General features: G+C 37.3%; 1 protein-coding gene across 1 annotated transcript in view; it reads left to right on the forward strand.

Moving 5' to 3' along the window:
- The window catches only part of LOC104994246 (potassium voltage-gated channel subfamily H member 5-like), a gene marked incomplete at its 5' end in the record, with an annotated part of 100167 nt that overhangs the window by 11553 nt on the left and 61562 nt on the right, over positions 1-27052 (forward strand). The window contains one exon of the mRNA XM_010847761.1: positions 10872-11068. Within this exon, the coding sequence (XP_010846063.1) occupies positions 10872-11068 (197 nt within the window). The remainder of the gene's footprint in view (positions 1-10871; positions 11069-27052) is intronic.

Below are 27052 nucleotides of genomic sequence, written 5' to 3' on the forward strand. Positions count from 1 at the left end.
ACATGACTGAGCAACTGAACTGAACTGAACTGAAAGGTTAGGAGAAGGCAAGGGCAACCCACTCCAGTACTCTTGCCGGAAAATCCCATGGGCGAGGAGCCTGGTAGGCTACAGTCCATGGGGTTGCGAAGAGTCGAACACGACTGAGCGACTTCACTTTGACTTTTCACTTTCATGCATTGGAGAAGGAAATGGCAACCCACTCCAGTATTCTTGCCTGGAGAATCCCATGGACGGAGGAGCCTGGTGGGCTATAGTCCATGGGGTCGCAAAGAGTGGGACACGACTGAGTGACTTCACTTTACAGTTGTTTTTTTTTTTTTTTACTCAGGTGCAAGATGTTTAATCAGCTACTAAATGCCTACAAATATGGCCCTCCTCCAAGAGACTAGTTTACCCCATAAAGGTGTTTAGGTCTGAGGAGAACTGACATGAGCCCTCAGAACATAAGATGAGGATATTAAGTTCTGTCTTTCATGTGGGTATTGGAAAATTTCAGAGTCCATCTAGTTGGTAGGTATTAGTGTGGAGGAGGCATCATGATCGCAAGAATGGCTACAAATCTTTTCAGTTTCTTCCATGAAGATGTGGAGTCTATTTTCCACTCCTTGAACTTGTACTGGTCTTGTGACTTGTCTCGGTTCCTATGCTTAATCCTCCACTCTTCCCTTAAGTGCTAGCAGTTTCTGGATAGAGTTGGAAGGCTTGTCTTTCTTTTCTCATTGCTCTTCTGTTTTCCTGAAGTCATGGCATCCATGTATAGAAAGCTTCATCTTTATTTTTCTAGATTCCTTATACCTGCCTACATACCAATGTCTTGCTCCCACTGTGCTCCTCTACTCTGCCTTCCCTTAGCCAAGCCCATTATTTCATATTTTCTCAAAAAGTATCAAGTGTGCTTTTGTCTTTAAGAAATTGAAAGTTAACTAATTACAAGTTTAATCAGTTGGTTTTGTTTTGTCACTAAGGAGATCAAAGCTAGTAAATTGTAGGTGTTGGTTGACTTGCTCTGTGAATGGCATTGAGAAGTCAGTCTTCTTTTTGGTATATGGAGGTGGAGGTGTTAGTGAGTAGGTGCACATCAAAACTACTAGAATTTTTTAATTTGTAAACAAAAAAACAGGTTCATAAAGTATAACACATATAACCTAATGAAGCTCTGTAGTTCAAAGATCCTGTAATGGTTTCACAGGTCAAGTGAAAGACCTTTTACAATCTCCATCCACTCGGGAGAAGTTACACCTTGTGATCCATTCTAAACACCAAGTTTAATTCACCTATTTATGAACTTGATCTATCATTTAAATCTACAAGTTCCTCCTTTACCCCTTTCTTTATAATTATTTGCTGAAGACCCTGAGCCCTTTGTCCTGCAGAGTTCCCACAGTCTGGACTCTGCTGATTGTATCCTGACTGTCATTTAGCAGGTTTCTCCATCCTCTCTATTTCCTGTCAACTAGCAGCTGGATCCAGAGGCCTGATCAGACTTAGGTTCAATCCCTTTGCAAGATTATAAGTGGGTCTGTGTTCTTTCATCAGATGACACATATTTTTGTCTCTAGCTGTATTTTTTTTGTTGTTGTTAGCAACTGTCAATACTCAATGCCTAGCTCCATTAACTCATTGGAAGTTGCAAAAGGGAAGTATTCTAGTTTATATTTTTGTTTTTGATTGGAATGCTTTTATAGAGAGTTACCTCTCAACTACTATTTGGTTACCCAGTATGCAGTTCACAGGAGAAGGAAATGGCAACCCACTTCAGTATTCTTGCCTGGAGAATCCCAGGGACAGAGGAGCCTGGTGGGCTGCCGTCCATGGCAGAGTCAGACACGACTGAAGTGACTTAGCAGCAGCATGCAGTTCACATAGGGGTGACTGCACATATACTTAATATTTTTCCATTATTTACCAACTTTTAAGATAGCCAGTTGGTTTCTTGTCCTTTAAGGGTACCTAGATAGTTCCTTAAAAATATCTTTATGCACTAATGAATTTAAACAAATGATGAATTTTAGTGCATTACAGTTTTGACCACTATTGAAGTGCGAATTTCCTGTCTTTGCCAAGTTAGAGCCCCTTCAAGTTGGCTCCTATGTCTTTTTGGTACAGTAGTCTTTGATGACTTCATTGCTATGTAGTATGAGCAGATCCTCATCTTGTATAATTCTGCCTCACACCTCAGGCATTTCTCCAAGAAGCTTGAATTCATTTTTGTGAAATTTATTTCACAGTTTTGGTCCTACAGATATTCACAGCTACTGAGTCATTGTTTCTTGGTCCATTTAATAAATAAAATGAGGAGAAAGATATATCTGTGTCTGTGTCTCTGTATATATGTGTATATATACCCATATATATATAGATAAATAAAAATAAAATTTCTAATGAGTTAATACAGATTATATTTAACTAAAATTCAGTATACTAGGGCTTTATTTATTCGCTTCTATATTACATCTTCAACTACTTCTTCCATATTTGAGACTGCTGGGGATGATCAAATTAAAGTATTGCATAAATGTTCCATTGCTTTATGTGACATTACAAATATAGCAACCTCAGAATAACAATACTAATGCTATTGCCACCAGTATAATTACTGAAAATACATATAAAGATTTTTGCATATGCTTGTTTTCCCATTCTTCCCCACCCATCATTATTTTTAGCAGCCATACTAGCTCTATATTTTCAGAGCCTATAGCATAGCATACTGTACCCTTTCCCTTTCACCTTCATTTAGTCTTAATTCTGCAAGTAACTATATAGTTAGGGCTACCACTAATCTGTATCAGTGTCTCTCTAGGTAATTTAGTTGTCTAAAGGATATTCACTAATCTTGGGAAAAATCCATAGGAGCAAAATCCCTGAGTTCTTTTATATTAGTGATATAGTTTGCATCCTTTATTTTTGAAAATCAGTTTTGCTGGGTATGGAATTCTTGGTTCATATTTCTTCTTAGAGTATTTTAAATATGTTACTCCCTCGATCTCACTCGAGTCAATAGACAAATCATGGAGCTTTTGTTTTCTACTATCAAGTCCTTTATATCTTTCTTTCCTCTTTAATCTTGTCACTGTCTTAACTTGTGATGAGGTGATTGTGAGGCAAGGTGAAGTCATGCATCTGTAATCTCTGAAATATCATACGGTTGTCTCACAGTGATGTAACGGTACTTCCTTTGACACTTTTCATACCATCGCTAGTTCTGGTACTAAAGCACTGAATAGGCCATGACTGTCTTTACTTGAAACACTTCTGGTGGTTCTCTCTTTCAAACAGGGTGAAGCAGACTGTTGCACAGCACTAAAGTTTCTCCCTCTTGGATGCTCTTTTTTCCCTCTAGACATGGCTTCTCTCTACATCCCATAGGTTTCCAGTATTGGGGTAACACTGCTTATCATGCCCTGGGCAGATCATGTTCATGCTGCTCTTTCACAAAAAAATACTGCTCTTCTCTCGAAGACTCCACTGTGATTAAACTCAAACACTATTTTACTTGTAAGGTCTTAACGAAACTCCCTTGAATTAAAACTAAACATTTTCTCGTATGTACTTTGTCATTCCTGATCCTACAGTACTTATCTTTTCCTATATTTTTTGGACGTGTCTCTTGTATTATATACTTAAAAATTCTTTAGAGCAGGATTTCTATTTTCTGCATGTTTTTTCCCCCACAGTATAAAACACATGTTCTAGCTTAAGTGTAGTGCTAGAGTTAGGGTTAGGATGCTGGATGCATTCACTGAATGGGGTGAAGTGGACAGCCATCATTTCTCCCATTTGACAGATGTGAAAGTTATAAGACTTAGTTATAGTATGAAATTATAATAAGTCTCAACTCTGAATGCCTTCTTTGAAAGAGAAAATAGAATTTTAAGACTTAACTACATTTTAATTTAGTCTGTTTCTTAGACTTTTTAAAAAATAATATGCTACTAACTTTCTTGATTTGGACACATGTTTAGATTTCTGTATACAACAAATTTGTTCTTAATAATAATAGTGCCAAATTCAGGATTATCAACCTGCTTATTACCACATCGTCTACCTCTGCAAAGGTAGCCACCATTGTCCTTCACTTATTCATCACAATACTTTCTGTTTTTATACATCCACTTAATGAGAACTATTTGGCTCATTCTTTGTGCATGTCAATAAAAATTCACAAGCTAAATCAGTAGTTTTTTAGGTAGAGAAGAATTATTTGCTTCTCTCAAGGTGTCAGATTTGCATCTGTTATAATTTTTCAACAAGATAACTTTGAAGATCAATCACTAAAGACCAGCAGGCATCAGTTCTAAATGTTTCAAAAACTCTATTCTAACGCACCTATATAAGCTCTAAGTTTTAGTGCTCATCATGTTCTTTTCCTTCAAAATATTTCTTTATGACATTTGCTATTTATAAAGTCAAAGTCAATTTAAAATCACACAATTTAACAACTCTTAGCTTTGTTAATTTATAAATGAATTTTTGTGCATATGAATTTACAATAAAGTTTATGAGCCGACTACAACAATCTGTTATAGTGAAGAGCTGACTAATAAAAGTAAATAGGTGAATTAAGTCCATTCTATAGAAGAATTGTTAAATAGAGCTATCACTGTATCACATATAGTCGCAGGAAACTACCTAAGTAAGCCTCAAGCACTCTATTTTTAGGAATTCATTGGCTATAGTGGATCGCTGTACTCATTGATGAATAACTGAGATAATTTATATGAATTCATTTTATCTATATCATTAACTCATCAAATGATGTGTTTCACATTAAAATAAAAACACTGTAAAGTCAGCACCTCAGGGGACTGGTATACTATGATCTGTATTACTCCTTTAATTATGTTGTAACTATTTGACTCTATTTTGTCTTAAATTTTCCAGTTTTCTGCTATATGAATTGTTAATATCTTCTTCTATTTTACAATCCAGTTTCCTGTGGCTTGGAAGTGAAATGCTTCATAAGACTTGATGCAAAGAACTGAGAAAATATAAGTAGACCAAACAACAACTTTCATGTCGAGTGTGAGCTTTTCTACTAATTTTAGCACTTTGGGGGAAGGTTAGTTTTCTCAAACTCTAAAATGTTTATAGCTGAAACTATTTGCACCCAGTGGGAGCTGACCTAAAAACTAACATCAAATATTCTGTAGTTAAGAGGATGAACAGGATTTCCCAGTTCTAAAAGTATGCAAAGCCTTTGTGATGAAAAAAGGGCGCTTTTCTATTTGACAGTCCATACATAACCCTGTGTCTTCAGTGCTGTGATTCCTGCACGTTATTCAGCGTAAATGTGCATGATATTTCCTGAGGAACATTAATCAGGTTGTAAATTTATTAGTTGAGTTATGTGACAACCATCTTCCCACAAGTGCCTTAAAAGTTGTGAATTGAGTGACTATTAGGTGATATGGAAAACTGGATAAAGAAAAATAGTTTGATTAATGTCTGATTGATATATTGTATATCCTAATGGAAATTCTGTATTATAAAACAATCAGTATTGCTTATATGTAACATGAATTCTCATGTTTGGAGCAGGATAATCTATATTTATTAATATTGCTATGCTTCTCTAGACATTTTTTAGGGAGAGGACCAGAGGGTAATTTTACTTTGGTTGAGTCAGTTAACTTCCCGTGTTACTTTTCAGCCTCATAGACTTTTTATTTCCCCATGATACTAAAAAAGATAAAGAATTTAAATTTTAAAATGTTGATAGAAATATGTTGAGAATTTTAATTTCATCAATTTAGGTAAAATAAAACATATAACAGACATTTGAATACCTCCACAATTTAAAATGATCTATATTGGCAAGGGAAATTTATGTATATATTGAATATCTTTTATCTATTGATGATACATTTATTTATTAATGGATATTTATTTACTGTTCTTCAGATATATGTACCTACTTTATTAATTCAGTCCCACTAAAAAGTATAAGGAAAAACATCTGTGAAAATAATTTGTTATTTTTAAATAAAAAATTCATTAGAAAAAAATTTAGAAAATAAAAAGTAGAGAGAAGAAAAACAATAAACATATCACTTGAAGCCAATTTTTATAATAGTTATGTGCATTTTATTTTGTCTTATCTCCCTTTTGATTTTTAACACAATTTATTATAATTGATAAATAATAGTAACCTATAATATACCATATAGACTAACATAAAATAATAAAACATAATAATTTTGTGTCCATCAAGGTTATTCTTCTATAAGAAATTAAGGAATAGGAAATGGCAACCCACTCCAGTGTTCTTGCCTGGAGAATTCCAGGGACGGGGGAGCCTGGTGGGCTGCCGTCTCTGGGGTTGCATAGAGTTGGACATGACTGAAGTGACTTAGCAGCAGCAGCAGCAGCAGAAGTTTTATTGGAGGATAATTGCTTTACAATGTTGTGTTGTTTTCTGCTGTATAACATCATGAATCAGTCATAACTATATATTTATATCTCCTCCCTCTTGAGCCTCCCTCGCACCCCACCCCTCTTCCTCCCCTCCAGGTCATCACAGAGTGCCAGGTTGCCTCCCTCTGTTACATAGCGGCTTCCCACTAGCTAGCTATTTTTACACATGATAGTATATATATGTCAAAGCTACTTTCTCAGTTCATTCCACCCTTTCCTTCCCCCTCTGTGTCCACAAGTCTGTCCTCTATATCTGTTTCTCTATTCCTTCTTCCTTGCAAATAGTTTCATGAGTACTATTTTTCTAGATTCCATGTATATGCTTTAATATATTCTATTTATTTTTATCTTTCTGTCTTACTTCACTCTGTATTACAGGCTCTAGGTTTATCCAGCTCACTACAACTGACTAAAATTTGTTCCTTTTTATGGCTGAGTAATATTCCATTATATATATGTACCATACTTTTATTTATTCATCTGTTGATAGACATCTAGGTTGCTTCTATGTCCTGGTTATTGTAAATAGTGCTGCAATGAACACTGTGGTACCTGTGTCTTTTTGAATTCCTGTTTTTCTCAGCATATACACCCAGCATATATCTCAGCAGTTGGGATGCCTGGGTCATATGGTAGTTTTAGGTTTAGTTTTTTCAGGAATCTCCATTCTGTTCTCCATAGTGGCTTTATCAATTTACATTCCACTAACAGTGCAAGAGGGTTCCCTTTCCTCCATGTCCTCTTTAGAATTTATTGTTTGTAGATTTTATTGCTGATGGCCATTATGACTGACGTGATGTGTATCTCACTGTAGTTTTGATTTACATTTCTCTAATAATGACTTTGGCCACCTGATGCAAAGAGTTGACTCATTTGAAAAGACCCTGATGCTGGGAAAGATTGAGGGCAGGAGGAGAAGGGACGACAGAGGATGAGATGGTTGGATGGCACCACTGACTCAAAGGACATGGGTTTGGGTGGACTCCGGGAGTTGGTGATGGACAGGGAGGCCTGGGGTACTGTGGTTCATGGGGTCGCAGAGTCGAACACGACTGAGTAACTGAACTGAACTGAATAATGAGTGATGTTGAGATCTTTTCATGTGTTTATTGGCCATCTGTATGTCTTCTTTGGAGAAGTGTCAAGAGATAGACTTTTAATAGAAAATTCTACTGAAGTTTCAGTTTCATTTTTGTGTACTTTACTATAGCTGTAACCATAATTGTATCTTTATTTTTTACTTAACATTATGAGATGTGCACTTTTGCATGGAATTTCTGAAACTAGTTTTAATTCTTATGAATTAATATATACATAGCTATAGATTTCTGTTCTTTGGATATTTTTATTTATTTTTGCCAATCTGAGGTTATAATTAATAGCACTGCAGTGGATATTATATGTGTTTGTTTTAAATCTTTTGATTGAGTCCCAGAAGCAAAATTACTGAGTCAAAGACACTAATAGTTATTGTTGTTGCTATACATGAAAATCAAATAGTTGAAAATTAATGAATATTTATAAATAGGTCAGAGCTTGTATTATAAGTGATAACTTGAGAAAACATTTCAGAAATGATTCAGAAAGAAATGTAATCATTTGTCTCTCTTCAATGTAAAACCCAGTATAGAAAGAATAACAATGACAAGAGGGGAAAAGGAATCATAATAGTGGCTCAAAGCAGCCCTTTAAAAGTCCTGTTATTTCCATAACACTGGGGACTATAATAATATAATAATTGATTTCTTCTGGTTAAAAAATTAAAAGAGGTAGTAAAACTGATCCATTATCTTGATGTGAAGAGCCAACTCATTGGCTCTTTTCAAGAGCCAACTTTTTTCCTGATGCTGGAAAAGATTGAGAGTAAGATGAGAAGGGAGCCACAGAGAATGAGGTGGTTGGATGACATCACTGACTTGATGGATATTAGTCTGAGTAAACTTGCTGCTAAGTAACTTCAGTCGTGTCCAACTCTGTGCAATCCCATAGACGACAGCCCCTCAGGCTCCACTGTCCCTGGGATTCTGCAGGCAAGAACACTGGAGTGGGTTGCCATTTCCTTCTCTAATGCATGAAAGTGAAAAGTGAAAGTGAAGATGCCCAGTCGTGTCCGACTCCCAGCGACCCCATGGACTGCAGCCCACCAGGCTCCTCGATCCATGGGACCCTCCAGGCAAGAGTGCCAGAGTGGGCTAGTAAAGGACAGGGAAGCCTGGCGTGCTGCAGTTCATGGGGTCGCAAAGAGTGGGACACGACTTTGCGACTGAACAACAACAATTATCCTTTTACAAGAAAACCTACTATTTGATACATTTGTTTTGTGTGTGTTTCTGGGAAGAAGAGGGTGCCTAAAATGAGATAGTACTGTATGTATGATTTAATATTCTGCTTTTATTATTTCACATAATGTGAACATTTCTCTGTCATTTTTATGAGACTGACACACTGACTCCAGTGCTGAGGCAAATTCGCTGTCACTTAAAAAAGTTATGATATTTAGTGGCTGCATAATAATCCATCAGTTATTTATTTATTTATTTTATTTTTTTTAAACTTCATATAAACTTTATTTGCATTAAGGAAATCAATATTTACTTAATAAATCATCATTTTAAAGAGGGAAAAGTACATTTCTTTGACCATAGACCTTTCTTTTTTATTTATTTATTTAGTTTTACTCACATTTATCTTGTTTATACCCTTTCTGGCAATTATAAATATCACTTCAGTGAACTCGGTACTTCAGATAATGCATTTGGAATAAATACCTATAATTGGAATTGCTAGTTTAAAGAAAATGGAGTTCTAAAATTCATCTGTGTTGATGGGAGGTAAGGTTTATCTTTTAAATTTCTATGGCTAAAGTCTCCCTGGATTGTTTTGATGCTGTATCACCCCAGACATCTTATTTGGCTCTCAGGTCCCTAATCTTTCCTTGAACAAATATATGACTGTCATACAGTTAAGCTGTCATCAGCAGCTTAAAAGGTCATCATCACTAACTAAAAAGGAAGTGTTGCGAGAATCTGGAAACAAATGAGACTGCTCAATATTTATTAAATATCTATTATGGTTGTTTTATGATGATCATTTTATCACATAGTAGTTTTAACTACCCCCTCAGTGATATATATGTTTTCTCTCTCCATCCCAGAGTGGCTCTAGGTTCTATAAGGATTTCCAAACTTTCTGTGTGGGGTGGTCAAAGAATCCATAATCTCACTTAACCTCAGCCTCTCTTTCTGTCTCTCTTATTCTCGCTCTCTCTTTTTCTCTTATTTTTATCTGGTTGCATGCTATCTTTTCTCTCTGCTGGTCTGACACCTGAAGTGTTATAAGGCATCTTTCTTCTTCCTTAGTTCCTGTCAGTTCTGACTTTAAACTTCATGATAAGAGCTTTTTAATCTTCACTTATCTCTGTGGTTAGGGTACATAAGGAATAAATCTTTGGAAGAGTGACTGTAGAAAGATTTTTTTTTCCCTTCCTGGATATATTCCCCATCTTTTCCACTTTAAAACCTTCTCTTTCCTGCAGAAGAATGGAGAACACAGTTGATGGCCCTTCACAAGCCGGGGGCACTTATGGAACTGCCTCAGCAGGAAAACCTTTTAGCACTTATTCTGATGCTTCCTTGTTTCCCTGTGTTTGGGCAACTGAGTACTCCTGACTCAGGATGGTGAACTGTTGATTTCAGATCACCAGTGGGTGTTGCTCTGAAGTAAACAGTTGATTTCTGTGTTCTATTATCTTAACATCCACATTTGACTACAGTGCAGTACTCTTCATGGAACTGTTTATGGCATAGCAAATCTGGGCCTCTGTGTTTTACCCAGCCTAGTTTCTTTGGCTCCGTGATTGTGAACTGGAGCTCTCTCCAGGGGCTCTGAAGTTGCCCATGAGGTTTAGCTGTGTGAAGAGGGAAAGGCATCCTTGGAGAATCAGTCTTGGTGAGCTTTTGTTTGCCTCCAGCACAAGCCCTAGGTGCTGAATAATTTATGCTTAATACGTGTCGAGTCAGTTCCAGATTTGTAAAGCTATAACAGGAGGTTCTTGCATATTGCATTTTACTGTCATTTCTACCAGAAGGAGCAGAAGAAAAGATGAAACTGAGAAGTCACCTTTGCTCCTTTTAGTCAGAATGGGAAAAGTTAAGGCGGCAGAAAGTAATGAAACTATTTCTTAAAATGAGGTTCTTGGCTTCTCTGTTGGATTTCATTTATTCACGTCACTCTAGATTTCCATCAAAGACTGAATCTAGGATGATGTTACTTTACATATTATATGAAAGTGTTGTACATTGTTGTATGTACACATGCGGTGTTGCATACTTAGACCTTAAATTATGTTCTGTGATCAGTAACACATGAAACTAATTTAGAAAAAAGAACATGACGAGGATAAAAAAAACTAGTGTAGATACTTGAATGTATGTATCTTAACTATTTTCCAGGGAAAGGGGATGTGTTTGGAGACATCTTCTGGAAGGAAACTACCCTTGCTCACGCGTGTGCCAACGTCCGAGCACTGACATACTGTGACCTCCACATCATCAAGCGAGAAGCCTTGCTTAAAGTCCTGGACTTTTATACAGCTTTTGCAAACTCTTTCTCAAGGAATCTCACTCTCACTTGCAATCTAAGAAAACGGGTAAGTTGTCTGGATCCATTTCCACTTACTAGCCTCTAGAGGCTTAATATATTATATTCTATTAGTTAAAGAGTGGTATAGTGATTTTATTTTGTAGTAGTACATTCCCATCAATGTAAAGTGACATAATTTCCCCCCTTTCTTTTTATTTTGCTTACTTTTTAAAGGAGTGATAAAAACCCTGAATACATGGATAAAGGTTTGAATATCTATTATTTAAATGTAAAATGAAAAGTGGACCTGAGGAGAAACAAACTGTGATATAATTAGTTAATTCCTGGGGTTTATAATACTGCTGTAAAATTAATATCAGTGTCTCTTAGTTTATTATGTGAGTCTTTTAAAGCTTCTAAGTTTAATCAAACTGGTTGCCTAGTTTATATTCCTGACTCTCTTTACCCCCTCCCTCTCATTTAATAATCAATTCATAAAGCTCATTTCTCATTAATTCTTTCAAAGTACACTATCTCAAAAAATAATAAGCCATACTGACATATCCTACAAATAGATACAGGAATCCTTTACTTTGTGTGGCTGCTACAAATTTAATCTTCTTGCTGTTTTCTTTTTTATTGATGAGTGTGGCACAAATTTAATTTGCATAAAGAATTCTTCTAGCTCTGATTTATAGGTCATTGGACATTGGTGAGGGCTCTTTTATTGCCAAGAATGAAATAGACATTTGGATAACTGCACTTAAGGAATTTCATCTAAGATGATTGCCTGTCTGCAGTGAAGTATTTTGAAATAACAAGCCTTCCCTTCCACCAACCCCTTAAATAGAACCTTCCTGCTAGTTAACATAGAGAAAAAAAATCAATCCAAGTGGCAAATTAACATCTATACTGCATCAACATAGAAAGGAGCATAAGCAAATCAATATAATTCTCTACTCAGGGTTCTAAGAGGGGATAAGACTGCAGGAGTCATATTCGTGCTAGTGTCACAACATTTGATTTATATTTGAGAAGCAGTTTCAGTTTATATTTTGTTAACAAATAGTTATTGAGCATCCACAACCTGAAAGAGAAAATGTAAAGAGCTATAGAGAACACGAGGCCTGAATAACACAGTCTTTATGCTCAAGGAGCTGACAGGCGAGTGTGAATGTTATAAGAGATTGAGATTTAAGGTAATGATTAACCTGGAAGACTGGTGCCAAGTATGAGATAAACAGAGCACCTGCTCCTTCATTGGGAGATTGGAGTCCTGTCTATTATTACACAGAAATATGTCTCTTCACTCTGTGCGCTACCTTTTCCAGTGACAAATGCCTCTTCTACAAGGCTGCCTGGTGGATATTTGAAACTCATATCTTATTAAATCTTCCCAATATACATTTTGCCAGTTTTAGAATCTTCCCACATACTACAAACTTACCACAACCTGGATCTGTCCTTACAGTCCTCAGGGCAGATATTATTTGTCACTGTCCTCCTCTAAGTATTGTTGTTTATACATTATCTCAGCTGATGTTTATAGTATTCTTGTGGGAAAAAGGGGCAGTGGTTTTCCCTTCAAAACACATGGGAGGGATTAGTATTAAATAACCAAGTGATATACATGTAATGTAAATGATTGCATCCCTCAAAGAGGGGTAATAAAGACAAAATAAACTTCAGTTCTTCAAAATGTGTTAATCACAAAGCTCTATCATCTTTTTTTCTCTTTCAAACATCTGAGCACATGCATATCACACGTGTCTGGGCGCACACACACACACACACACACACATTGGTTATGAGAGCCAAGTGTATATAGTAGCATGTCTATCTCTGACAGGCATAGAAGTAGAGCAGAAAACTTGTGCTATTTTTTAATGGGACCCAGGAATTGTGCACCTGCCTCTGTAGGTATGTGAGTTAAATCAAATGACTTCTTCCCTTAATAACCTGTTCCTTGTTATAATGTGTGTCAGGTTTTTTGTTTGCTTGTTTTTAAAAAATATTTCCTGCCCTTCTGTAATTGATGAATGGTGTCAATAACTTGAATGTCAGGTCAGGTGTATTTCTCATCAGTGTCACTTTGTTCTCAGATAAAAGTATTTTCATAAATAAGAGAAACTGAGACAGTATCTTCCTGTGATTCATGAGAAGAGCTACCATTTTGAAAGTCTATTTTATATCCATGTTATTCAACATAGTTTACATATAATTAATCGAATTAAATATCAACAACCCGCAAATGAGGCAGTATAATCTTCGTTTCATTGATGAGGAGGTTGAGGTTCTGAGAGTGAGACAACTGGATGCCAAATAAATTATGGGTCACAGCCTAGTTTGAATCCATCTCTGCCTGTTCTAAAGCCCATATTCTTTAGTTTATACTGTGTTGCTTTTGTTTTTCAAATACCTGACTTTTCCCCCCACAACAATATCCCACAGACACGCTTCCACTAATAGTTTCTCCACTGAACTATTAACAAAAAATATTTTGTTCTTATTGCTACCATTTTAAGCATTCTTGAAGTGAATATTCGTTGTGAATTACAGAGTCAAGTCTCTGTCTTTAGCATACCATTGATGTCTTCTAGCTATCATAACCATTAATTAAGAGTGTGCTCCTACTAAGTTGGGGAAGCGTACTTGGGACCCAGGTTTTCAGCCTTCATAGATTTATAGCTCTGGCCACATAAGCACTTAAGGTGTCTCAGTGGGGAGTTTTCTATAGTGTGTAGTTCTCAGTGGCTGCAGTAGGAGGAATGTGATAGCAGGAGCTGCTTGTTTCCATCTCCATTAAAGAGAAACAAGATGCTTGTTATGGCTCCCACTAACCGTTGTTAGGTCCCTCAATATAAAATTGCTAGAATTGTAACTGATATTTTCATCCAAAAACTAGAGAGGGAGTTGGCAAACTTTTCTGGCAAGGACAAGATATTTGAGGGCCTTATAGTTCCTGTCTCAACTACTTAACCCTCCTATTATAGCATGATATTAGCTGTCTTAACTTGGGCTGCCATTACAAAACACCATAGATTGGGTGGTTTCACCAATGGGAATTTATTTCTCACAGTTCTGGAGGTTAACTCCAAGATCAAGGTGCTGGTCAATTCGGTTCCCCAATATGGACTCTTATTTCTGGTTTGGTGACATCTGATTCTTGCTGTGCCCTCATGTGGTGGACAGAGAGTTTGGAAGCAATTTCTCTAGTATCTCTTCTTGTGAAAGTAAAAGTGCCAGTCACTCAGTTGTGTTCAACTCTTTGACCCCCATGGACTGTAGTCCACCAGGCTTCTCTGTCCATGGAATTTTCCAGGCAAGAATACTGGAGTTAGGTAGCCATTCCCTTCTCCAGGGGATCTTCTTGACCCAGGGATCGAACCTAGCTCTCCTGCACTGCAGGCACTGCAAGCAGATTCTTTACTGTCTAAGCCACATGGAAGCCCAATTATAAAGGCACTAAATTTTATCATGAGGACCCTCATGCTGCTGCTGCTGCTGCTGCTAAGTCGTTTCAGTCGTGTCCGACTCTGTGCGACCCCATAGATGGCTGCCCACCAGGCTCCCCCATCCCTGGGATTCTCCAGGCAAGAACACTGGAGTGGGTTGCCATTTCCTTCTCCAATGCATTAAGGTGAAAAGAGAAAGTGAAGTCGCTCAGTCGTGTCTGACTCTTAGTGACCCCATGGACTGCAGCCTACCAGGCTCCTCCGTCCATGGGATTTTCCAGGCAAGAGTACTGGAGTGGGGTGCCATTGCCTTCTCTGTGAGGACCCTCATGGCCTCATCTAATCTGAATTATTTCCCCAAAACTCTTCAAATATCATCATATTGATGGGATTGGCCCTTCACCATATTAATTTTAGGAGGACCCAATATAGTCCATAGCAACCAAAGATAGTATGTAAATAAATGAGGTTAGTCATGCTTCAGTGAAATTTTATTTATAAATACAGGCAGCTTCTGATGGGCCTTAGTGTGTCAATGGCTGAGTGGAAGTCTGCAAGTCAGATGGGAATGGCAGAAGGTATGCAAATAGAATTCTCCCTTTATTATAAGAAAACAAATCTCTGCTAAGTGCCACCCACATAGAGGGTTATCATGAAATGGAAAATGCCATATATAAGAGGTGGATGCACACAAAAACAAAATCCAAACAAACAAAGCAAAAGAAGAGGTGGCTATAAGGAGTCAGGTAGACAGCACACAGGAGTTAAGACTATGTGTCTGTGAAGACCGGAGAACTCATACCAGATGTGGAAGGGAAGCTGCTACTTACTTTGATTGTATTTGCCTTGGAATCCCAAACAAAACAGGTCTACCTGCCCTTGGTCAACAATCTGTGAACTGAATGGAATGATTTCATGAACCTCTGATCTTATGATACTAGAAGCCTGAAATTTTTACCTGAATCTTGTAAATGTGGATGAGAAAAAATATCACATTATTAATTTCTAAGTGAAATTTAGCTTTTCTTTCAATTATGAAGGTTGATCCCAAACTATGGTTTTATTAGTGGTACCAAAAAAGATTATGTTTTCATAGCATATTATTTTTGCTGAAGACATCCTGAAATATTTATACTAATCAGTGCTTCATAATTACGATAGTTATTAAACCTGCTGCTAGACGTGTTATTGTGTTAATAAAAAAGCACATAGATTACTGTTTTGTAAATTGCTTTTAATATTTTGATAATTGAATTTCATTATATTCTCTTTGCAACACTATGTATTTTGTTTTGTGCATTTAAAGCAACTCTTCTGGAATGAGGCCTGTTTCACAGGCTTTACCAGACTTCTGGGGATTAAGACGGGACCCCTGCTCCACCCCCCTCCCCACCCCCAATATGAAAGTCAGAAACTGGACTAAGTTGAGCAAAAGGACTGATTGGTATATAGTTTTCAGTAATAATAAGGCAATTCTATAGTTGCCAGTAAATTTAAACATATTCAGAAAAGGCATAGGAGAGCAGCAGAGGAAGGTTGCCATACTTTCTGACTTTATTCATAGATTATTTCCTTTACTAATCTAAGATACCATTTCCTGGAATGACTAAATTCTTTTATTAATTTGAGGACTGGCACTCAGTTATAGGCCCAGAAGGCACACAGCAAAACCAGTGAAGGTGATATCTAAATTTTAAAGAATTCTAATCAGACTTTAAAAGTAACCATCAGGGAGGGGGATTCAGGATGGGGAACATGTGTACACCCGTGGAGGATTCATGTTGATGTATGGCAAAACCAATATAATATTGTAAAGTAATTAGCCTCCAATTAAAATAAATAAATTTATATTAAAAAAATAAAAGTAGCCATCATACTTCTGCTCATTCTGCCTCCTGTTATACACTGATGTTTACTGTTTGTGTACAGAGTTAATGCAGCAGGCATGACTGCTAGACTTCGAAAGTCCTGCTTCTAAAGTGGGCCCTTGGCTGGCATTTGAAAACTTGAATTTTAAGATGGTTTCTAATACTTTGACTGGTAAGAGTAGCTCACTATGCCTACTGTTTGTTCAAACAATATGGTTCATGCTGGACATCTGCTTTCCTTCAAGGAGTGTGGAATTTTAGTATGTGCCAGACAGAGGATACCTATTGGCTAAACTCCAGTAAAATCCCTGGGCACTGAGTCCATAATGAGCATCCCTGGTGGCAACTCTTCACAGGTGTTGTCACAACTCATTGCTGGAGGAATTAGAGAGAGAACCCTTAGAGGCTTGTTCATGGAGGGGAGCCCTTTGGATATTGATAAAAAACAATGCCAAACAGATGGTTGCCTGTTAGTTGTAGTTGCAAAGAAATGCCTCCATGTTGCCTCAGAGACTCCTCTTGCTTCTGGTTGATACTACTTTTTACCATACACTTCTGTATCCTTTAGTTCAAGACAGGGTAATCTGAAACACCTCAATGATATTTTTTTAACCCTTGTATTAGTCTGCTCAGAAAGCCATAACAACATTACACAGACTGGGTGGTTAAACAGAAATTTATTTTCTCACAGGATCTGGAGGCTAGAAGTCCAAGATCAACCCTGCTGGCAGGGTTGGTATCTGGTGGGAATTCTCTTGGGTCACAGATGGCTCCCCTCTTGCTGTGTCCTCACATGGCCGGCCAGTACTCTGTGTTTGAGTGTGGGGAAAGAGACAGTGGACTCTCTGATGTCTCTTTTTATAAAAATTATAGACACAGACATAAAAAACAACTTATGGACACCAAGTGGAGTGGTGGGATGGAATGGGAAATTGGGATTGATGTATATACACTGCTATGCATTGTGTATGGGCTTCCCTGGTGGCTCAGCTGGTAAAGAATTCACCTGCAATACGGGAGATCTGGGTTCGATCCCTGGCTTAGGAAGATCCCCTGGGGAAGGGAAAGGCTACCCACTCCAGTATTCTGGCCTAGAGAATTCCATGGACTGTATAGTCCATGGGGTCACAAAGAGTTAGGCATGACCGAGCAACTTCCACTTTATACAGTGTATATATGCATGATGTATGAAGTAGAAAATATTGTTTGATTTCATTTATATGAGGTACCTAGTATCATCAAGTTCATAGAGTTAGAAAGTACATTTTTAGATGCCAGGGGTTGATGGGGAAAGGGGAAAGGTGATGGAGAGGGGGAGTGGGGAGTTAGTGTTTAATGGGGACAGAGTTCTAGTTTAGGAAGGGGAAAAATTCAGGAGATTGATGATGGGAAGAGTTCCACAATAATGTGAATGTACTTAGTGCCACTGAACTGTACAGTTAAGTATGGTTAACATAGTATATTTTATACTTTGTAACTTTTACCACAATAAAAAAAGGAAAAAGAAAATTCCCTGGAGCAGTGGCCTACTCTTATGACCTCTTTTAACCTTTATCGCTTCCTTAGAGATCCCACCTTTAAGTATAATCACATTAGGTGTTAGGGTTTTAATATGTGAATTGGGAAGGCAGATAAGAAAAATTCAGTCCATAACAATCCTATTTTTTTTTAATTAAATGTGAAGGAGTAATTTTTAGAAATATTCTAAAATCAAAAGTTACAGCTGAAATAGGTCTGTATTACTGGGGATGTTCAGCAGTATCAGTATTCAGCATTGTTCCCCGCCCCCCCCTGCCCCGGGAAGTGCATAATTATCGACACTTGATAAATGTTCTTGCACTTGGAATACAGGAATATGAGAAAGGATTCTCATTTAAATTTCGAAAAATTTCCAAGAATGATCAACACAAATGCTGAATTGGAAAAACAGAAATAGAGGTACCTGTAGTGTTCTTTTCACCCCATAAAGCCAGAATCCTCCACAGATGGCATTGTTTTTAAGTAGAGGGCAGTTGAAGCCAACTGGCAATTTCATGGATAAGCACAGTACCAATTCTGTATTTTAATGTGCCAGTGCTAAGAAATAGTGGTTTAGACTCACTCTTGCATTATCATAGGCTCAGAACTAAGTAATGGTGTTTCTTTCCAGACAGCATTCTTAAAATGGGAAATCCAGTGGCACAGAATGCCTTTTTTCCCGTGAGCAATGAAGCATCTCTACAGCAGTTACCTTTTGTGGATGGAAAACATTCTGAAATGGGATATCAAACAAGTCGAAAGTGTTTTATTGGTGTGCATGTGTTGTAGCCCACAGGTATTTTAATAGTCAAGACTGGCATCTTTGAAGAAATAGTTTGGAAATGTGATAATGGGAATTCCAGCTTCACTACCTTCTTTGCCCCCTTCCTGCCCATATCTGCTAGATAAAATATGGGATCACATTCATTTCACAAATCCATATTTCTTAATCCTATGAAAAAGACATTAGGAAAACATTGTCCACAGTTGAAGCAAAAGATATATAAAACTCTGAAGTATTCTATATAGTACCTGTGTTTACTTCTCTTACAGCAGATTGTGATATTTTGGTTTCCTATCTACATTTTTGTTTTTTCAAGAGAAAAATGAGCTTCCTAAAGAAGATATTTTCTGTAATCTCTTTATTGCCAGTGACCAGAATAGTACCTGTAGTGCTTGCTAATTGAAGGAGTGAAATGTGAATCAGTCATGCTGCCCAGCACAGAATAATCTCGGTCATTCTGAGAAGCAAATGATACCCTTGACAACTTTGGCAAACAGCCTTATGAAATAGGATTATGAAAATGACCATTACCAATTAGTGTTAAATCACAATTACAGTTAACTTCCAGCTGCAGTTTCTAACCATTTATGTCTGTAGATTTTGTATAATGCTAGTGTTCTCAGGATAGTAAAGCAATTTTAACATCACTGTTGAATGAATTAAGATCACCTGATGCCAGGGGCTATGTTTACCAGGACAGTGCCTTAATCTCATTCTAAATAACTTTGAAGAGCAAACATTTTTTTTTTTTTAATTTTGCAGTTTCCTTTGAAGAATCTGCACACCACACTTGAATCTGAGTGGAGTGTTGTTATAACTCTCATGACCTCAATTGAATATCAGGATTGCAAATTCACTGTGAACTGCTGGCTCTGCTGGCAGTTGCTCTGCTTACACGCTATGGTTTGTAGAACTTTCACCTCTAAACTGATGTAGTTTGCACACCACAGGCATTATCTCATTTTAGTTTCAAATCAACACTATAGGGAAGTGAACAAAGAGAGATGAGATGACTTGCTTGGGGCCACAGAGCTGGTAGCTGTCCTGAGGCCCCAGCCTTGGTTTCCCAACTCCAAGCTAGCTCTCATTTCACTGATGTTGGTAAAAAGGAGTGGACTTTCAGCAATTCCAGAAGTTTGTCATGTGCATTTAGATGAAGCAGAAACCTAATTATGTAGTCCTCTGAGCCTTTAAGCTGCTTCTATTTAGAGCTCTATGTTGGTCTGCTTCCAGACAGAAAAGAAGCTTTCCCACATTTAGTTACCAGGACATAGGTTCACAGATCTGTTGCTCTTCAGTGGTGCCTCCAAAGCATTAGCTAAAGACAGAGTTTCTCAAGTTTCAGAGGGGGCTAGATTGAATAATTTATCAACATACTTGCCAGAAGATTATGCTGTCCTTTGACCACTTTTTGCAACACTGGAATTTATTCTGATTGCAAAACAGTGTGTATTTTAGTAGTAAACAAGAATGAAATGAATAAACTTGTTGTAGACAGAAGAGTATTTAACTAACATAATAAAAGAAGGTAGATATTTTATAAGTTATTTTTCTTGGGAATTCTCAAAGTAGCCAACAATCACTTGAAACAATCATTTGTTTTATTTTAAAGCTGAATTCTGCCTTACAGTAATGCCTTTCTAGAAGCATCATAACTGGATGCCAGATTGTTCATTTCCAATATACCTACCATTCTTAATTCTCAGAAATTAATATTTGACAAGGGACCACAGAAAGCCCGGTGCTATATCATGCCATCTTCATTTAAAGAAAAATACTCCTTTTGAATGTAAAAGCGAAGATTTTTATTAGTATTAAGGCTGAAATACACATATTTTTTATTCCCTAATGCCTTTTGGTATTTATTTAAATTTGGTATGCATGCAATTTCTCCTATTGTATTTTCTTTTTCTTTCTCTCTTACGGAAAAAGAAGTCAATGTATGTGGTTGAATGTAAAATACCAAATCTGGATCTATTTATGGATCTGCATTTTAATGAATTTTTAGGCAGAGTTCTTTTGTGGGAATTCCTTCCTCCTCAATCCCCAAGACAACACCGGAACTTGATGATATAGCTTTTATTGTAGGGATTTTTTTCCTTCACTTTTCAAGTAAAATCTATTGACTCAGCCTTTTCTGTACCTGAGGAAATAGAGAGCTCAAAAGTCATGTATTCAAAAGCCTTTCACACTGATTTTGAGAAGTAGGTTTGTAATATTTTGAGAAGGGTCTAGTTTCAAGATGTTTATTGTGAATTCAGACTTTTTCCAATAAAGTAAAACAAATATTGTAATAAAACATTACAATTTTTATAAAACGAAGAATTTTAAAGCATTGTATACACTTTGCAAATGAGAAAATAGAGAGCTGCTCTGTGGTTAGATTTACTTCTTAACAGTTGATTGTTTTGACCAAAATAGAATCTGCCGTCTTGGAATGTCCATTTTTTTCCTCAGCTCAGAGGTGCATGTCACAGATTTTGACATTCCAATCAAGTTATCTTTTCCCAAAGGAATCAAATCAAGTCATTCTACTAAATAGCCAGAGACACTCAGATGACCCGGAGAGGCTAGGTTCTCCTGGAAAAAATCCTTCATTTTCTGCCTCTTCTTTCTAAATCAGGTTATACTTGATTCACCCAACACTTTGAGAAGCTGGCGTTTAATTTTACAGAGGTTCATTCTGTGTCCACAGTTAGGGAGTGATGTCATCTGCAGAAATTCAGCAGAGGTGCTGTCCCTTAGGAAGTTCACAGTATGGAATGGAAACTGCAGAGTAAAAACTGTACCTGCTAAATCTGCATGTAAAATGCACTCAGTTTTCCCTGCAGGCAGCAAAGAGAGGTGGTGTGGGGCATTGGACTTTGTCCAGGAACTTGCTTTCTTCCTTCAGCAGATGCCTTAGCAGCTGCCTTGGGTATGGTTGTGGACTGCATCGTAATTCCAGCTCATTAAATGGGTGACATGTAACACAGGTCCCTTGAAAGTAGTTTATTGTGACCAGAAGATGCGTTGTGCCCCTTCTGAGTAAGAAAATAGTGTTTCCTAATGCTTGGGAATTCAGACACCAGGATGTAGAATGACCTACTTAGCCACTGTAAGGCATACTATCACATGGGGAAGGGTCTGTTATGTGAGCAAAAAGTAAGCATGAAACATCAGATCCAGCCTGCTGGATTTATGACTCCATAAAAATGAGGCTGACTGCGGGTTTGCTAATAGCAACATTTTCACACCTGGCAGTCACCAAGTGGCTTGTTACTGAAATCACACACTAGGAGGACTTTTATCTGTAGGCTCCTTGGAATGGGTATGGATTGAGAGCAAAGAAAACTGCGTGACAAGGCCTGATCACCTTCATTCTAATGCAGTTGACTTTTCCAAAGAGCTTGCAAAAAGAGGACTTAATGTGGACATTTGCTCTGGTGAGAAAAATATGAAAGTAGATGTGAATTTGGTAGTTTTGCCAAACTGAAAAATCTCTATTTTATGTTCCTAGGCCATTCTACTTGGCATGCTCCTTTTAGATGGATGTTTTAATTATGAACCAGAAATTCTATGGAGGTTGGTGACAGTAATGAAGCTCAAACAATGCAGAGGGAGAGACTTTAAAAATGCAAAACCTCAATCAGAGCAAGTCTGTCAACAGAAAAGACTTGCAACAAATGCAATTATACGAAAGTGTATCTGATGCTTGAAGGGTAAGCTGACTTTATATAACAAGATATAAGAGATTTGGATCTCCAGTTTTTGAACTTTATAAAACAAACACATCACTTTTTTTCTGAAAGCAAAGGCACCTGTGCATTTTCCATGATCAAATATCCAAATAGTAGAAACCAATGGATAACTGTTGCCATAAAGCTTTAAATCATTCAGGCATTTTCTCATTTTGTCCAAATTCTCTTTGGAAAAATATATCCAAATTGGAAAACTGATACTTTTGTGTAGATTTCAGACAGTGGAAGTATTCAACAGTCAGATGTGTTCTACTTTGTCAAAGATGCAGCTGATTAATTTTGATTAAAGGATATCAGAAATGCAATTAATACCACCAAAATAAAGTCAAGCTAAAATAAATGAGCAGGGTGGACTTCCTTGGTGGTCCAGTGGTTAAGACTCCATGCTTCCACTACAGTGGGCTTAGGTTCAATCCCTGGGGAAGTTCTGCATGCTACACTATGTGGCCAGAAAGGAAAAAAAAAAAGAATGACTAGGGTTATAATAAAGGCAAAGTATAACAATTCATACAGCAAAAAAGTAGTTCTTTTAAATATAGAACAAGGGCAAAAGTATTCCTTTATTGAATTATAATAGGCTTTTTTCTCAAAACTAAAAATTTGTGATCACATCTTTAAAATATGGGACAATGGAATCATCAAGATTTAGACAAATACAGGAGAGCTTGGGAAAAGAATATATTACAAGGAAAAAGATATGTGCCACTTGAATTGCAGTTTTATAAAAGCAATCAGTCACCTATCCTGTGACTTCCGCTCCCTCCTCAAAGATCAGCTTTGCCCTCGCCTTCTCCATGGGCCTCCCCACCTACTCCAGCTCCACAGGACCTCTTCCTTCTCTTTACTCCTGTACCACCCACCACTGTGTCATTTATTCAGTGTTTACTGTATGCTATTTTGGAGGGCTATATGTATTGAACAGATGCCCTGTCCCCATACATTGACTGTCAAGCTCTTGAAAACAGAGAAATGTCTATTATCCCCTACATCCGACTGTTCTTTGTGCTCCAGCACTCCCCTGACATTCGTTGATCGAATGAGTAGTGCTATTGCAGAGTTCATTACTTTGAAGCACTGTGTGCTGCTTCCCTTTCTGGCAGCAGAGCTCGATACCCATGGGGGAGTAAGTACTGAGAGTAAAGTATCAGGAAGAGAGATATCCAATTTCATATTTTTTAATATTCTGATAACTACTGGGATCATTTTGAATACATCTTTAATAGGAATTTGCAAAGATTACATTTTTGAGAAATTAAAAACATTCCTTGGGAAATTAAAGATAAAAAATGTAGACTTGCCATGGGGTAACTCTGAGCAGATATATTTTAACTGAGTAAAACCTGTCCAAAAGTATTAAGGGAAAATGGTAATATTGGGGACTCTCCAAGAGGTACCTGAATTCTTTCTTTGCCAGTAGTAGGCACTGAATTTAGGATGAATCTTTAGTTGTTTTGGTGAAAGGAGAAAAACGGAAAATATGTCCCAAACACGTGGCTCTATCTTTCCTAAAGAACTCGGGGGGGAAGTGGACCTCAGCTTTCACCCGATTCAGAACTAAAAGCAGTTTTGTTTATACCCACAGTCAAAGGACATCTATGCTCTTTCATAGGGAATGTTCCAGGATCTATCTTTGTGAGAACAGCTTTGGGTTCAAGAGTGTGATCTTGGGCACATGAGTCTACTTAGTATATCTGTTTGTACATCTATGAAATGAGGTAACAGTAAATAAATATGCAAGAGGTGCCTCTTAAGTGCCAGATACTTTTGTAAATCAGGGATATTAGGAGTGAATAAAATGAATAGTTTCCTGTCCTCATGGGGCGTAGAGTCTTGTACCCTCCTCATAGGGTTTTTGCAAATGTTAAATGCATAGAGACTAACCCATGGGGGTCTTAGTGGAGATTAGTGGTATTGATGGGGATGATGATGGTGATGAAGATGTTGATAAGGATGCATTTCATAAGTGTCTGTGCCAGACTGGTATGCAAGACCCTCTCAAAATTCTAATGGGTACATTTGAATCAGTTCTAATGAGGTGGATGAAACTGGAGCCTATTATACAGAGTGAAGTAAGCCAGAAAGAAAAACACCAATACAGTATACTAACGCATATATATGGAATTTAGAAAGATGATAACAATAACCCTGTGTATGAGACAGCAAAAGAGACACTGATGTATGGAACAGTCTTATGGACTCTGTTAGAGAGGGAGAGGGTGGGAAGATTTGGGAGCATGGCATTGAAACATGTAATATCATGTATGAAACGAGTTACCAGTCCAGGTTCGATGCACGATATTGGATGCTTGGGGCTGGTGCACTGGGACGACCCAGAGGGATGGTATGGGGAGGGAGGAGGGTTTAGGATGGGAAACACATGTATACCTGTGGTGGATCCATTTCGATATTTGGCAAAACTAATACAATATTGTAAAGTTTAAAAATAAAATTAAATTAAAAAAAAATAAAGATACCAAAGGAATTTATCTTCCTAAAAAAAAAAAAAGAAAAGAAAAGGTCAACCTTTACTCTCAGTATTACTGGAATCTGTAAGTTACTGGTGATATGAAAATAAGAATGATGTTAGCAAGACACCCAGATCTGATCTCTTTAGAAAGTAGAATCCCCCTCTTAAAGCCAAATATAATATGTACTGGTGACGAGTTTCATATGCAGTAATGGAATAAACTGAGAATTGTGGAAATAAGCACCTTCATGCTTGCTTATAATGTTGGCTTTTCCCCAAAGAAATACCTACTTTCTTCTGTTAACCCTAAACAACATGTAGCTCTACCTTTTCTCAACTTCACATATTCAGCATGCATAACCTCTGTTAGAGTTAAAATCTCAGCTGTGGTCCCTAACATTTGAGGAAATGATTTTGCTAATGATACATGTTAAGAGAACAGGCAGGGGTTGTGATGTCAAGCATAGCTCCTGGCCCTTTTAACCCATGAATTGCATTTCTCTAATGTAGGTTAATGAGCACACTTCCACGCTTTGTTTTGTGTGTGTGTGTGAAGATTAATACTACCAATTTAACTTGATCTAAAATGTGTACTTTAGCTAACGGTTCTAAACTCATGCTGAATTTTATCTATAAAATTTGATTGTCCGAGCACTCTGCAATCTATTGAAATACTGTCCTATTAACTATGACCCTGTGGATATAGAAACAGTTATTACATAAATGTTTCACTTAATGGGAAACACTTGGGAAGCACTGGGAAAAATAGAAAAGAACTTTTCTAATCTGTGCTTAGTATTAACCTCATAGTTTTATAAACCAAGAGCTAAGTCTACTCTTATTAGAACCTCGAGCTAAATTTCAATTGCAAATTCAAATTTGAACTTCTTTTAGAAGAGGCAACTACATTTTGCTTCCATAAGAATTTTAGCTTCACCTGCCATTAACATTCTGGCATCTTTGAAGGACTTAACTAAAAAGAAATTATTTGCATCCATTCATCTGCTTGTGAAAAAACATAATAGAGAGCCCTCTGGTATGGGAAGAATGAGATATATTGCTTTAACAAGCTCATTCCACCAGTCAAATTTGTCAAAGTAAAGGTGAATTAATATCTTTCTTTTTTTAATATTCTCTGCAAGAAAAAGTTGCTCATTTTATTCATGTTTGACATTTCATAGTAAAGGTAAAATTCATTTTTAATGAAAAACATCCCACAGGGTTATTAATTAAAAGAAATGCAGGAAGAGAGAACTGTCATTTAAAAAGAGCAACTCATGAATTAGAGAAAGTCCCTAGTCAAAAATACAGCTCAGGGAAGTTCTCTCTCCAGGATAGGTGGCAGACCGGGCCATTGAAGTGAACTTCACCTATACCCTGGATGGTACCTGTGTCATCTGGGCATGAGGTGCTTTTGCATCAAAGCCATGGTAACTTAAAGAAGTAACTCCTTGAGCTTAGTACTTAGTATACTTATTATACTCCTTATATTTAGTCCATTGTTCTCACAGAATTGTAAACTACTTGAGGTCAAAGATTGTGAATAGTGTAATCATAGCACCTACTAGGGAGAAGGCAATGGCACCCCACTCCAGTACTCTTGCCTGGAAAATCCCATGGATGGAGGAGCCTGGTAGGCTGCAGTCCATGGGGTTGCTAAGAGTCAGACACAACTGAGTGACTTCACTTTCACTTTTCACTTTTCATGAATTGGAGAAGGAAATGGAAACCCACTCCAGTGTTCTTGCGTGGAGAATCCCAGGGACAAGGGATCCTGGTTTGCTGCCGTCTATGGGGTCACACAGAGTCGGACACAACTGAAGTAACTTAGTAGCAACAGCATCTACTAGCATTTTATATGTGTTGTTCAAATAATGTTTGACAAATGAGTGAATCAATATTTGGAGTACATCCTATTTGCAAGAGGATTGAACATAGTTATCATGTACACGGATTTATATTCCCCGATCAAATTGCCAACATCTGCTGGATCATCAAAAAAGCAAGAGAGTTCCAGAAAACATTTATTTCTGCTTTATTGACTATGCCAAAAGCCTTTGACTGTGTAGATCACAATCAACTGTGGAAAATTCTGAAAGAGATGGGAATACCAGACCACCTGACCTGCCTCTTGAGAAACCTGTATGCAGGTCAGGAAGCAACAGTTAGAACTGGACATGGAACAATAGACTGGTTCCAAATAGGAAAAGGAGTACGTC

The sequence above is a fragment of the Bison bison genome, unplaced genomic scaffold (assembly GCF_000754665.1).
Source record: "Bison bison bison isolate TAMUID 2011002044 unplaced genomic scaffold, Bison_UMD1.0 scf7180017864254, whole genome shotgun sequence".
Classification (NCBI taxonomy): Eukaryota; Metazoa; Chordata; class Mammalia; order Artiodactyla; family Bovidae; genus Bison; species Bison bison.